This window comes from Pristiophorus japonicus, chromosome 6, assembly GCF_044704955.1.
Source record: "Pristiophorus japonicus isolate sPriJap1 chromosome 6, sPriJap1.hap1, whole genome shotgun sequence".
In the NCBI taxonomy this organism is placed as follows: Eukaryota; Metazoa; Chordata; class Chondrichthyes; family Pristiophoridae; genus Pristiophorus; species Pristiophorus japonicus.
This window is the reverse complement of record NC_091982.1, coordinates 144516038-144531612: the sequence shown is the minus strand read 5'-3', so window position 1 is coordinate 144531612 and position 15575 is coordinate 144516038. Positions and strand designations below refer to the sequence as shown.

Genomic DNA, 15575 nt, shown 5'->3' with positions numbered 1-15575 from the left:
ATCTTTGGTTTCCTAACTCTTGCCATTACCATCTCTATTTGGCCCATCATCCCTTTTGTCTCTCTAATCTCTCCTGCCTTCCACCCGATCATAGACCTTCCCGTTTGTTCTTTGCCCCCTCCCCCTTTCAGTCCCTCTGCACTTCCTTCACAATCTGTTACATTTCGAACTTTTGCCAGTTCTGACGAAGGGTCATCGACCTGAAACATTAACTCGGTTTCTCTCCACTGATGTTGCCTGACCCGCTGAGTGTTTCCAGCATTTTCTGTTTTTATTTCAGATTCCAGCATCCGCAGTATTTTGCTTTTGCATTAAAAAATTGCACTTTGCCATCATGGCTTCTCAGTACCCATGGTCTCAATTTCAGCTAAGGATATCACTGACCACCTTTCATATCTCTCACATCAACCAATTTCCTCTACTCTCCAATAATTCCTTAAACTTTCATCACCATGAAAAAATGTCCATCCCAGGATCCTTACAGCTTTGTTCTCAAGTCCCTGGTTTCTGGTCCTCCACTCCTCATGACCCCTCAGCTGTTGATCTGCTTATCTGTGCTCTCTCCTATCGTAGATGCTTTTGTTCCTAGAAAAGCCAACACTATATCCCACCCCTGATGTTTTCCCTCTCAGCCAATATAGCCCCCACCTTCACTCCCTCAAGTCTGAGGGGTGTAGTCTACAGCATACTTGGAGCACCAAAGGCCTAGCCATGTGTCAAATCTGGCATGATCATGTTGGTATTATCATGCTCCGCTCCCACCTCCCACCCAACTATTTCAGGAACTCCCGGTGGCCAAGCAGAACCCCAGGCTCCCTTTTCTACAATCATCCAGCTCCTTAAACCGCACTCCCCTACCCACGTCACCATCACCTCAAGCACTAGGCACAAAGAACTCATGAATTTCTTTATTACCAAAATGGATCCATGCAACTTGCTCCACTGCATCCTCCCTTCTCCTGTACTCACTCAAGCCCTAACCCAATCTGCCTCCAGCTCCTCCCCTATACCCTCTCCAAGCTCGGGTCATCTCTAAAACATGCCTCCTGCTGCCTCAGTCTCCTTCAACACCTGATTACCTTTAAAGGCTCCATGCCAAGACCTTCTCCTCTTAAACTCCCTACTCACTCAAAAAGTCCACCCTTAACCCAGATATCCTCACCAATTGCCATCCCATAGTCAACCTGCCTTCCTCTCAATTCCTTGAACATGTCCATCTCTTCCATAACTTCTTGTTCAAATCCTGTCCAGCTTCTGCCATTGAGTTTTAAAAAAAAAACATTAAAAAGCACTATATAAAGTAGTCGCTCTTTCACCTGCAATGCTCCCCTCCTTTATTCCCCTTTCAATAGCATCACTATCCCTTTGTTAGTCTTACATGAGCACCATCGTCTCCCTTTGACAAGCACTGCCATTCTCCTGCGTTACTGTTTTACAAACATTACTGTCCTCCTTGGTTCATCTTTAACCCTTTCAACAGCATCACCATCTCCATGTTATCCTTTCATGACTATTGCTGTCTATATTTTACACCATGTCCAAAATGCCCATAATAATAGAAAACAAGTATTTCTTTCAACACTTCCTACAGCTGCTGGTTAGTTTAAGATTGCAGTTTAATATCTCAGTCTAAACCACTCATCAGATTGGTAACCAAGTGCCACCTCCTCAAGCCATCACTTCATAAACATCACAAATTTTTCATTGCATAAAATACAGAAACAGCATCTTAATAAATCCTGTATGTACAATATGTAAATTTAGAATTTAAAATGATTTGGATCTTTAATGTCACGAGATCAGAAATGCTGGCCTCTATATTAATGTAGAATGGATGACTGTTTATATTTCTTCAAAATTTACACCCAACAGCTCTGGTTAGCAATCTCTTGTCATTTTGTTCCCTTTACCTGTCTGAATATGAAACTGGCTAATGGTTCATCTATGTCTGGCTGTTGGTCAATGAACTCAAAGAGGTCCAGACCAGCTCCATGTTTCTCCATCACAAGCTGAAAGAAATCCTGGTTCTCGAACACATCAAGTACCTGCAGGGATTATTAAGCATCTGGTTTGAATTTGTAGCTCTTACAGTAATTCCAGTGAGGAACAATATAAAAGGAAATAAAAAGAACTCTCAAGTCAGCGGGGTTTAGGCTTGACTGCTTTCTTCCCTACTCCGCAATACAAGATTGAACTATTGACTGAAGGCCAGCCAATCCTCAGTTTCACTAACCAGTTTGCTCACTGTGACCCACATCCAGTAATGCGAGAGCATTCAGCTCAGCATAGTAAATATCAACAGGAAGGGAATGCACAGTTAATGAGCATTCTTGCTATTGAGGGAGTGCAGCGAAGGTTCACCAGACTGATTCCTGGGATGGCTGGACTGACTTACGAGGAGAGACTGGATCAACTGGGCCTTTATTCACTGGAGTTTAGAAGAATGAGGGGATCTCAGAAACATAAAATTCTGACGGGACTGGACAGATTAGATGTAGGAAGAATGTTCCCGATGTTGGGGAAGTCCAGAACAAGGGGACACAGTCTTAGGATAAGGGGTAGGCCATTTAGGACTGAGATGAGGACAAACTTCTTCACTCAGAGTTGTTAACCTGTGGAATTCCCTGCCGCAGAGAGTTGTTGATGCCAGTTCATTGGATATATTCAAGAGGGAGTTAGATATGGCCCTTGCGGCTAAAGGGATCAAGGGGTATGGAGAGAAAGCAGCAAAGGGGTACTGAGATGAATGATCAGCTATGATTGTATTGAATGGTGGTGGAAGCTCGAAGGGCCGAATGGCCTACTCCTGCACCTATTTTCTATGTTTCTATGTTGCACGTCCATAAAGTAATGCATTCACACATCACAAGCAGTAGCATAAAGTTAGAAGGACTGAAATAGATCATCTACTGCTGTCATAGGGGAGGAAGCGAATTAGAAGGCAACATCATCGGCGTCAATCGCCAGAAAGGACCACACTCCCCCATTTGGATTTAGCAAATTTGTTTGCAGGAGTATATTGTGGATCTACAGCAGAAGCCTGGTGCAGGATGACCAGACCAAGAAATGTAAAAAGGGAGAAACAGAAATAAATGTGACTGACCTTGATTATGTTGGGATGGTCGAGTCTCGCAAGGATTGCAATCTCCTGACTTACTCTGCCGAGGTCCACATCATCCACCCAGCAGTCCTCCATAATCTTGTCCTTCTGAATGAACTTCACCACAACCTGGAGAAACAAAACAACAATAAAATGTACAAACTGTGTAACCACAATGGTGGCTAAACATTTTTCACATCGTCATTAGCAGTCACTGTTGGCAACTAGCTAGGCTGTGAATGCCAGTGTGGCACGTTCCCAGTGGGAGGTGCGGCGAGGTTCGGAAAGCAAGCAAAGCTCTTGGACATCTTCTCGCAGCCAAAGTCAAATGATGACTCCAACAAAAATTTCCCCTCCCTTCTCCACTGAATGCTTCAAACCCTTGATGGAATCCAGGATCTCAACAAAATACCCCATTTGATGCCTCAGCCCAGAGAGTGTTAGCAGGCTATTTAACTGTAGGGGACATAACATTAAAACTCAATCTTGTCCTCACCCAGAGTCCACACACACTTTCAATATATTAGGAAGCAGAAGTGACAATTCTAGCCAGATTTCCCCCTCCCTAACCCAAGATGAATTGTAATGCCTTCATCCTAGCCGAGAGCCACTAACTCACCACACAATAGGAATCAAAGCTGGAATCTTCTTGGCCTGTAAGACGGTTACTCACCGTCTTAACTAGTTGATCCATCAGGACAGTTTATGAATGGGGTCTTTAATCCACAAGATCACTAGTCTATACACCTTTCTTGCTAAGTAGTTTCAGTTATAAGACGTTCACAATTGATGAAAGTTTACTGACTGTTCGTTATTTATGAATAGCGATAAAACAATCTAATCAAACTAATCATGCAGAAGGAGGTCTTTCAGCCCAATGTGCCTGTACAGGCTCTTTTAAATAGCTATCCAATTAATCCTATTTCCCTGTTCTTTCTCCATAGCCTTGTAAATTTTTCCTTTTCAACTATATATCAAATTTCTCTTTTGAAAGTTACTATTGAATCTGCTTCCACCACCCTTTCAGACAGTGCATTCTAGATCCCAACTACTCACTGCATTAAAAAAAAAATCTGATCTTCCCTCTGGTTCTTCTGTAAAAAAAATAAGTGTGTGCGTATTCCAATAGTAAAAATCATCTTGGACTATTCAGTGGATACGATGATGTTTAAATTTACTTTTATACTAGCCAGTTGTTATCAAGCCCTGATGTAGCATTTATTGTGTGTGTGTGAAAAAACAAAGATATCCTAAAATGAATGAGCTACATTCGTTGAGTCAGGAATCAAGCTCTACATATACCTTTTTGTTACCGAGTTTTTGACTGGCTGTCCACACAAAGCCGAAAGCTCCCTTCCCCAGTGGGCTGAGCGTGCTATAATATTCGGAGTATTCTCCTTCACAAGCTTTCACCGCCTCCAGATCCTCTGAACACTTCAAACCTTTCGACCTGGCAGTCTCCATTATAACCTAAAAAGAATGGCAACCCATATGTCAGACATAAGCCTTTGAGAGCAAAGCTTTAAATCTAAATAATACCCATGATTTGAAGAGGAATAGAAAGCATTTAGCTCCCCCACCATAAGGTTTGGGGTTTTAGTTTTAGAAATACAATCTCCAGCTCATCAGATCTCAAGTAACGGGTTTCTGTACAGCACCTATTGAATCTGCTAACCTGGTCATAGCAGACTTGCAGTACAAAGGGAAATCGAAGAGTTGGAAGAGTTTGATACCCGACCCAGAGTAACTGGTCATTAGGAGGAATTATTGCTTAAACCGTGCTTGAGCAGCAGGAAATTATATAGTGGGCTAGAATTTCGCCGACTTTTCATCGCGATTTGACCTTCCGTGGCAAAAACCTGGTCAGCAGGCTCTTCGGGCACCTTTTTGCGGTGGCGTTCCCACGTACCGCCGGGGAGAGGTACGCCGACATTCAACGCCGCGGATTGTGCTACTAGCGTAATTTCAGCACTCTCCGCCATGCCCAGAATACCGACAGGTCAAATCTGTGGTGCGGCCCTGCTAGCAGCGGTAAGTACGAAGACCTGCAAAAAAGGTAAATTAAAGTTTTTATTTTTTAAATTATTTTTCAGCGATTTAGTAGGCAAGGGTTTTGTGAATGTTTTTCGCACATTTTTGTGTTTCCCCCAACGCCTCTCTCGCAGGGCTACTGGCCACGGAATAAAGTTGCTGAAACTCGCGGTTTGCGCCGTGAATCCTCATGCAACACTGAGCTTACCGATAGTGCATAAGTAAAGGCTGAAATTTAGGCCTAAAAACGGTAATTTTGGCGTAAAACTACCATTTGCTGACAACCGAAATTCTAGCCCGGTGCGTTTCTCCTGTCAGTACTCAGGGCTCCGTTTATTCCCAAGACTGTTCTGCATTTCTGATGGAGGGCGCACAACTCTCTGATGGACTTTTGGTGTTGTCTTGACATTTCTCTGTAGTATTGACTATTCTGATGCTTTAAATTGTAAGCAAATATAGTAGACATTTTAGACTGTAGAAGCACTGATTTGAACATAGGACGAGGGCGCCATTCAGTCCCTTGAGCTTGTTTGGCCATTCAATGAGATCATGGCTGATCTGTATCTGAACCCCATATACCCAGCTTGGCACCATATCCCTTAATACCCTTGGCTAGCAAAAGGCTATTGCTCTCAGTTTTTAAATGATTAATTGAGTTAGCATCTACTGCTTTATGTGGGAGAGAGTTCCACACTTCCATCACCCTTTGCATAGGAAGTGTTTCCTAACTTCTCTCCTGAATGGCCTGGCTCGGATTTTAAGGTTACATCCCCTTGTCCTAGACTCCCCTACCAGCAGAAAAAATTTTTCTCTCTATCTACCCTATCAATTATTTTCCAAAATCCTAAAAACCTCAATCAAATCACTCCTTAACCTTCTATAATGCACGGAATACAGCTTCTGGATGGTAATGTCTGCTCACAGGAACTGCAGTGAAATTATTGAAAGGGGCAATGGTACTTTAGAAAATCCATGTCCCAAGTTGAAGGTCGTGGCCTATAAATCAGTAGCAGAAGCCTTGGGAAAAATAATAAGGCATGAGGGCAAAACTGGATTCTGTAAAAATTATTTTTCTCGTGCAACATGACAGAAGCAAAAGACTTTATGACCTCAGGACTTCCCAAAGCACTTTGCAGCCAATGAGGTACTTGGAGTGTAGTCATTGTTGTGATGTAGGAAACACAGCAGCACATTTGCACACAGCAAGGTCCCACAACAATGTGATAATGACCAGATAATCTGTTTTTTGTGATGTTGGTTGAGGGATAAATATTGGCCAGGACACCGGGGTTAACTCCCGTGCTCTTCTTTGAAATAGTGCCATAGGATCTTTTACGTCCACCCTAGAGAGCAGACGGCGCCTCGGTTTAACGTAGTCTCCAAATGATGGCACCTCTGGCAGTGCAAAGCTTCCTCAGCACTGCACTGGAGTGTCAGCCAAGATTTTTGTGCTGAAGTTCCTGGAGTGGGACTTGAACCCACAACCTTCTGACTCAGGTGAGAGTGCTACCCACTGAGCCACAGCTGGCAATAGACAGAAAAATTACTCATTCACATGATCTGTCTAGGTGTTCCTCAGATTCGTACAACACTCAGTACAGATACAGCCAGCTTTGAAGTATTTATCTCACCAATTCTTCCATAAGTTCCATTTACCAGAGATTATGTAATTTTCTGGGACAAGATGCAACACTGGACTAAAATGCTAAATCTAGATCAACAAATGAATATTTCAGCTTTGGAAACTTGACTGACCTCTCCCAGGCTGATAGCAGTGTGTTCTGCAGACATGGAGGTGCTGTTCAGAGTGGACATTAAAAGAGTCTTCAGTGCAGCCTCTCTCCGACTCTGAATATGATCCCGCACTACCCACACGCAATACAACTTTCCGCCATCTCGCAAATGCAGACATTTGACCTGAAACACAATACCTGGGACAAAAAAAGATACAGACTGTACATTTCCATAGCATCAATAAAAGGCAACAAGAACAGATCCTAGTCAGATCATACAAGAGTATCTTATTCCCCATGCCTTCATTCTCCCATTGACCACAAACATATTTAACATGGGCAGCCGAGAGGTGGATTTCTAGCCCATTAACCTGGGCTTGAATCCAGGTCCCAGAACTGAAAACATTAATTTTATCAATTGCGTATCATTTGTTGGACATTAATGTGGCTGGGACTTCAAATGGTCAATACAAAATTTATCAAATTATTCTTCCAAGATTTGAGAAATATGCAGGGCCAGGGGATTGATGATATCTGTGTCAACTATATACACATGTATCTCTGGTGCAAGAGTACACGTTCCTGCAGCTCATCAGGTCCTACCCACAAAAATAACTCCCATGGTAGGTTTGGATAAAAGGCTGCCCTTCAGTCCTACCTTTCCAGAACTCCAACCATTCCATTCTCCATCATCCATATGTTTATCAAATTATCAAGTGTACCTAGCAACTCACCATCAGGCTGAAGGGGTTGTCTTATGAGGAAAGGTTGAGCCTATACTCATTGGAATTCAGAAGAATAAGAGGTGATCTTATTGAAACATATGAGATTCTGAGGGGGCTTGACAAAGGCAATGCAGAGAGGATGTTTCCCCTTGGGGGGGGGGGGGGGGGGGGGGGGGACTAGAACTAGCGAACATAGTTTCAGAATAAGTGGCCGCCCATTTAAAATGATGGAGGAGGAGGAATTTCTTCTCTCAGAGGGTCGTGAATCTGTGGAGTTCTCTACCTGTGGAGGCTGGGTCATTGAATATATTTAAGGTGGGGATATGCAGATTTTTGAACAATAAGAGAGTCGAAGGTTATGGGGAGCGGGCAGGGAAGTGGCGTTAAGGCCAAGATCAGATCAGCCATATTATTGAATGGCGGAACAGGCTCAAGGGGCCAAATGGCCTACTCATGCTCCTATTTCTTATGTCCTTATCATCCTCTGTGTAAATTTGCACTTCACAGACTGTCCGTGCCCTCTGGTCTTACTATCCTGATGTATCCAAAGTGCCGCTTCAGATTTACTTCATTCATCCTATTAAGTTTCTTGTATACATCTGCAAAGGTTCCTCAAAGGCCCCAAACTGAAAAGCGCCAGCTTATGGAGTCCACTAGTGCGACAAGCAGAATAATCATCAATGGGTCAATCAGAGTCTGACACTTGGCTTTATCCACTTCACTCAGACCTGAAGCAGAAAAATGTAGGAGGTCTAACATGGACAGACCTCAAAAAAAAACCTGAAATGAATCAGTCAATAATATTATGAATTATTCAATTAAAAAAAAAACCCTTTGCTTATGTTAGCCAACTTGTTTTTCTGACACTCCTAAGGTGACAACCAAATATGGCAGACAAAATCCACCCACCCCCAAAAGACGTCAGGACCAAGACTAATTTTACCACGGTTAGTTTCTGCATCTTACTTTCAGTAGCTGCTTACTGACTGCCAATTCTGAATTGGCAGTTTCAGGACCGAGTGATTGAGCACTTTTGTTGCCAGTTGTATGGTGGGCAGTAACTGTTCAGTTGAGATTTGTCAAGTGTTTTATGAAAACAATATTTGAGCCAGTTAGATCCAAGCAATGGATGCAGACTAGACACAAGATTTTTTATGTACACATATACTAGCAGATTTGAGGTAAACGGTAAGAAGCAATGTTTTATAGTAACTGCAGCATTATATACTGTGGATTTGTAATGACAGAACCTTTGCACCAGGTTTTATAATGACAGGAGTGTTATGTTACTTAACATGACTGGTGTTTAACATGATTGGCTCCTTTAATGCTACAATGTCTAAAACACAGTCTAGGGTCACTCAGTTTAATTGCGGTTAGGAAATTACTTGTAAATTCCAGCAAGAAAAAAAAACATGAAATGACTTCTCTTAAAAATAATGATGACACTTTGAAATGTGATGCAAACCTCAGAAATAAATACTGCATTTTACATAGAATATACAGCACAGAAACAGGCCATTCGGCCCAACTAATCTGTGCTGGTGTTCTTACTCCACACGAGACTCTTCCCATTCCATCAGCCTTTCAGCATATTTCCTTTTCTCACGTACTCGTCTACTTTCATTTTGAAAGCATCTAAGCTGTTTACATTAACCACTTTCTGTGGTAGCGAGTTCCACTTTCTAACCACAAAGAAATTCCTTCTTATTTCCCTATTGGATTTATTAGTAACTATCTTGTATTTATGGCCTCTTGTTTTGGATTCCCCACAAGTGGAAACATTCTCTCCACATCTATCCTGTCCAACCCATTCATCATTTTAAAGACCTCCGTAAGGTCTCCTCCAAGTCTTCTCTTTTCTAAAGAGAAAAGTCCCAACTTGTTGAATCTTTCCAGATAGCTGGAATCTCAGTGCTGGTACTGTACTTTGAAAATTTACTAAAAATGCCACAATACGAAACATCAACACGTGAATGCATCCAACTCAAGGCATGACATCTACTGCTGAAGTTCATGAATGCCTACATAGGTCACTAGTGGGACCAGACAATAACATCTAGTATTATAGCAGGAATTAAAGAGTTTAATACACCAAGTTTCAGCTATGTACCTTCGATTATACAACATTAAAATGACTTACATAGTCTGGAACCATCCCTGTGATAGCAGTTTCCAGTGTAGTTCCCTTCATTAATTTCACAGTTGGGCCTTAAAGAAACCTGACGTTTCAAGTATCTCTGGGCTATTGGTGTTGATGTTGCACGTCCCTCCAGCTCATCCTTACTTTCGACCATATCCAGACAAGGACTGTGCTGCACTGAGAGTTCACTGGCACTCATCATCTTGCCATCCTGGCTGTAAATTGATCCTTCAGGCAAAACACCAGCCACCACTGGGTGGACAAGGAACTGTTCCGATGCCCCCATGCACCGGCTGGTTAATTTTCCACTTTGGCCACTGCAACTGGAGGTGCCAGTTCTCATTGGTTCTTCTAGACCAGCCGAAGGGGAACCCGTCCTACTCCTCCCGGGTTCTGATTGAAGATCTGAATCGATCTCATAGGGCGATGGAGTCCTGAGCAGTTCGGAGGTAGTGCAAGAAGTGCTTGACTGGTCTACATAAACCAGCTCGGAGTCACTGCTGAGCTCCAACTCTTTGAGACCATACAGAATCAGGCTTATATCAGCTTCGGGTAGGGTTCTAGCCTTTGTGCCACTCTGCGTACCTTGTCTTGCAGATAATTTTACAGGAGCATTTAGCCCGTCTGGAGAAACTCCGGTTTGGTTTCTGTTGGAGACACTCATTTGCTCATCGTGGCTATCAGATGGCAGATTGAGTGCATGGGAGCACAAATCTTTTTGCCACAGAGTCCCTTCATCAGCTGCACCTACTGTATTGCATTTACCACCAAGACAATTACAATGCATGACTTTCTCTCGGTCATGTTTCCTTTCTGAAGTTTCCAGATGTACACTGCAGGTACAGGCCCTGTTTCCAGGCCACAATTCATCCAGGGTAGGAGTCCCTGGGGAATCACAGAGATTGCTATGGAGCCGGCAAATAAAGTTGCCAGCCTCATTCGAACAGCCCATTTCATCTCTTGGCAGACAGGTTAGGGTACCAGAGGCAGACATGAGCGGGTTTCGAATTGGTGAACCTGGTAATGTACCCATTCGGTCACAGCAATGATAGACTACTGCTGAAGCCACTGAAATTGGACAATACCTAAATACACCAGCAGAGCACAGTGTCTCCGTCAAGTCTTTTGGAACCAATCGTTCCTTGTTGTCCTCAGGATTGACCTCTTCAAACCGAGATAAATGTCCATCTGTTGGTTTTGTCCCGGGAGACACAATGGATGGCACCGCGAGAAGATCCCGAGTACTAGCACTTTCCAAAAGCAGCAAGGAATTACTGTTCCGGCCCGTGGGTTGAAGCAGTTCAGCCTGCGCAATCAGTTCATTCGTGTTGTCACTCGCTGGCCTAAAAACGACAAAGTGTAACATAAATGGATACATTATCTAGGACGCCAGCATTATCCCCAAAAACCAAACTAGAGCATTTTAAATTGTGGCACATAGTGTGAAATGATAACAACTTTTATTTATATAGCGGTTTTAGAAACATAGAAAATAGGTGCAGGAGTAGGCCATTCGGCCCTTCGAGCCTGCACCGCCATTCAATGAGTTCATGGCTGAACATGCAACTTCAGTACCCCATTCCTGCTTTCTCGCCATACCACTTGATCCCCCTAGTAGTAAGGACTGCATCTAACTCCTTTTTGAATATATTTAGTGAATTGGCCTCAACAACTTTCTGTGGTAGAGAATTCCACAGGTTCACCACTCCCTGGGTGAAGAAGTTTCTCCTCATCTCGGTCCTAAATGGCTTACCCCTTATCCTTAGACTGTGACCTCTGGTTCTGGACTTCCCCAACATTAATAAAAACATAAGAACATAAAAACATAAGAATTGGGAACAGGAGTAGGCCATCTAGCCCCTCGAGCCTGCTCCGCTATTCAACAAGATCATGGCTGATCTGGCCGTGGACTCAGCTCCACTTACCCGCCCGCTCCCCATAACCCTTAATTCCCTTATTGGTTAAAAATCTATCTATCTATCTGTGACTTGAATACATTCAGTGAGCTAGCCTCAACTGCTTCCTTGGGCAGAGAATTCCACAGATTCACAACCCTCTGGGAGAAGAAATTCCTTCTCAACTCGGTTTTAAATTGGCTCCCCCATATTTGAGGCTGTGCCCCCTAGTTCTAGTCTCCCCGACCAGTGGAAACAACCTCTCTGCCTCTATCCTGTCTATCCCTTTCATTATTTTAAATGTTTCTATAAGATCACCCCTCATCCTTCTGAACTCCAAAGAGTAAAGACCCAGTCTACTCAATCTATCATCATAAGGTAACCCCCTCATCTCCGGAATCAGCCTAGTGAATCGTCTCTGTACCCCCTCCAAAGCTAGTATATCCTTCCTTAAGTAAGGTGACCAAAATGGCACGCAGTACTCCAGGTGTGGCCTCACCAATACCCTGTACAGTTGCAGCAGGACCTCCCTGCTTTTCTACTCCATCCCTCTTGCAATGAAGGCCAACATTCCATTCTCCTTCCTGATTACCTGCTGCACCTGCAAACTAACTTTTTGGGATTCATGCAAAGAGTTTCATGCACAAGGACCCCCAGGTCCCTCTGCACCGCAGCATGTTGTAATTTCTGCCCATTTAAATAATATTCCCTTTTACTGTTTCTCTTTTCTCCCCCCCCCCCCCCCCCCCCCCCAGGTGGATGACCTCACATTTTCCGACATTGTATTCCATCTGCCAAACCTTCGCCCATTCGCTTAACCTATCTAAATCTCTTTGCAGCCTCTCGGTGTCCTCTATACAACCCGCTTTCCCACTAATCTTTGTGTCATCTGCAAATTTTGTTACACTACACTCTGTCCCCTCTTCCAGGTCATCTATGTATATTGTAAACAGTTGTGGTCCCAGCACCGATCCCTGTGGCACACCACTAACACGGATTTCCAAACCGAAAAGGATCCATTTATCCCGACTCTCTGCTTTCTGTTAGCCAGCCAATTCTCTATCCACGCTAATACATTTCCTCTGATTCCGCATACCTTTATCTTCTGCAGTAACCTTTTGTGTGGCACCTTATCGAATGCCTTTTGGAAATCTAAATACACCACATCCATCGGTACACCTCTATCCACTATGCTCGTTATATCCTCAAAGAATTCCAGTAAATTAGTTAAACATGATTTCCCCTTCATGAATCCATGTTGCGTCTGCTTGATTGCACTATTCCAATCCAGATGTCCCGCTATTTCTTCCTTAATGATAGCTTCAAGCATTTTCCCCACTACAGATGTTAAACTAACTGGCCTATAGTTACCTGCCTTTTGTCTGCCCCCTTTTTTAAAAAAAAACAGAGGCGTTACATTTGCTGCTTTCCAATCCACTGGTACCTCCCCAGAGACCAGAGAATTTTGGTAGATTATAACGAATGCATCTGCTGTAACTTCCGCCATCTCTTTTAATACCCTGGGATGCATTTCATCAGGACCAGGGGACTTGTCTACCTTCAGTCCCATTAGTCTGTCCAGCACTACCCCCCTAGTGATAGTGATTGTCTCAAGGTCCTCCCTTCCCACATTCCCGTGACCAGCAATTTTTGGCATGGTTTTTGTGTCTTCCACTGTGAAGACCGAAGCAAATTAATTGTATAAGGTCTCAGCCATTTCCACATTTCCCATTATTAAATTCCCCTTCTCATCTTCTAAGGGACCAACATTTACTTTAGTCACTCTCTTCCGTTTTATATATCAGTCAAAGCTTTTACTATCTGTTTTTATGTTTTGCGCAAGTTTACTTTCATAATTATCTTTCCTTTCTTTATTGCTTTCTTTGTCATTCTTTGCTGTCGTTTAAAATTTTCCCAATCTGCTAGTTTCCCACCTTGGCCACCTTATACGCATTGGTTTTTAATTTGATACTATCCTTTATTTCTTGGTTATCCACGGCTGGTTATCCCTTCTCTTACTGCCCTTCTTTTTCACTGGAATATATTTTTGTTGAGCACTATGAAAGAGCTCCTTAAAAGTCCTCCACTGTTCCTCAATTGTGCCACCGTTTAGTCTGTGTTCCCAGTCTACTTTAGCCAACTCTGTCCTCATCCCACTGTAGTCCCAAGTTTTAAAGTAGCAAAACTTCCCAAAGCGCTTCACAGCAGTATTGTAAGACAAAACAGATAAATTTGATACCGAGCCGCACAAGAAATTATGGCAATGACCAAAAGCTTGGTTAAAGAGGTAGGTTTTAAGGAGCGTCTTAAAAGGAGGAAAGAGGGATAGATAAGCGGAGAGGTTTAGGGAGGGAGTTCCAGAGCTTGGGGCCCAGGCAGCTGAAAGCACGGCCACTGATAGTTGAGCAGTTATAATCAGGGATGCTCAAGAGGGCAGAATTTGAGGAGCGCAGACATCTCGTGGGGTTGAGAGGCTGAAAGAGATTACGAAGATATAAACATAAATGATAGGAACACAAATGACAGATAAACTCATCCTCCAAAATTGGCCAGAGATAGGGTTGAGTGGAGAGAGTCAAACACAATCCTTTGATTTCTGACAGTTGGAAATGAATCCAAGCAATTTTAGTGTCTCTGCCAGCTGTGCAAAATGAGTTGAGACAGCACTGGCCCAGATTCCAGTAAATGCATGTCACAGCACACTAATCATACACAATAGTCTTGCTTAGTAGACCGAATGTAAGGCTTGTGTGGAAAATGGTGATACAACAAGATACTGTACAGACGCTCTGCTGAAATGAATACAACAAAATAAAGACAGGTGAAAGCCACTCAGTCCATTCCTTTCCCAGACCATCCATAATTTACCATATTGTAACCTCTACTCCACTTATTTAATCTCCTAAAAACTACAAGCAAAGCTCTGAAATTGGTCCCCGACACCAAGTTGATCCTGCAAATTGCCAAGAAATCAATTTAACATTATAAATCGACAATAGTAACAAAACTTAACTTTCCAGCCAATCCTGAAAAAAAGGAATCACTATGTTAAGTGGAGTATTTGATCAGCATATACTTACTTTTCTAGCTTCATCTTATTTTCAATTTAAAAAAAAATAAAAAGTAGAGCTGACTGACAGTTGTAACTACTTGTGTTCACAACCTATTTAGTGTATCTATTAGTGTGGAAAAACTACTCATTTCAGTCCAGTTCAGACTCACTAAATTTCTGTAATCCTATAATCACCAGGTTAGAATCATGGAAATTTACAGCACAGACCATTTGGCCCATCAAGTCTGCGCCGGCCGACAGCACTACCCAGCCTAATCCCACTTTCCAGCTCTAGGTCCGTAGCCCTGAAGGTTACGGCACTTCAAGTGCACATCCAGGTACTTTTTAAATGCGGTGAGGGCTTCTGCCTCTACCTCCTTTTCAGGCCAATGAGTTCCAGACCCCCACCATACTTTGGGTGAAGAAATTTCCCCTCAAATCCTCTCTAAACCTCCTACCAATTACTTCCAATCAATGTTGACCCCTCTGCTAAGGGAAATAGGTCCTTCCTATCCACTCTATCCAGGCCCCTCAATTTTATACACCTCAATTAGGTCTCCCTTCAGCCTCCCCTGTTGCAAAGAAAACGACCCCAGCCTATCCAATCTTCTCAGCTAAAATTCTCCAGTTCAGGCAACATCCTCACAAGTTTAAGTTTGAACATTGAAATACATCGACATTAGATCTCACCATTTTAGAAGATATAGGTCAAGTCCTTTCTCAGCAGTTTCCCGAATAACAAATGTAATTTTTTCCACACCAACAATTTTCAATTCTTGGTCACTCTTCAATGGACCGTCAAAAATACATCGGTCTTTTTTATATACAAGAGTACATTACCTGAAATTACACATGCTTTTTTAAAATGTGGCTAAACATTTTACTAAACAGATGTC

The 15575-nt window shown here is 42.9% G+C and overlaps 2 protein-coding genes across 4 annotated transcripts in view; one reads left to right on the top strand and one right to left on the bottom strand.

Moving 5' to 3' along the window:
* The window catches only part of mterf4 (mitochondrial transcription termination factor 4), a 96184-nt gene that overhangs the window by 23441 nt on the left and 57168 nt on the right, over positions 1-15575 (top strand). The window lies entirely within an intron of this gene.
* pask (PAS domain containing serine/threonine kinase) overlaps positions 1-15575 on the bottom strand; it is a 58335-nt gene that overhangs the window by 10022 nt on the left and 32738 nt on the right. For all 3 annotated transcript variants that reach the window (XM_070883248.1, XM_070883250.1, XM_070883249.1), the window contains exons 12-16: positions 9733-11075; positions 6887-7062; positions 4403-4570; positions 3104-3229; positions 1911-2045 (exon numbers count right to left, since the gene is read on the bottom strand). In XM_070883248.1, the coding sequence (XP_070739349.1) occupies positions 1911-2045; positions 3104-3229; positions 4403-4570; positions 6887-7062; positions 9733-11075 (1948 nt within the window). The remainder of the gene's footprint in view (positions 1-1910; positions 2046-3103; positions 3230-4402; positions 4571-6886; positions 7063-9732; positions 11076-15575) is intronic.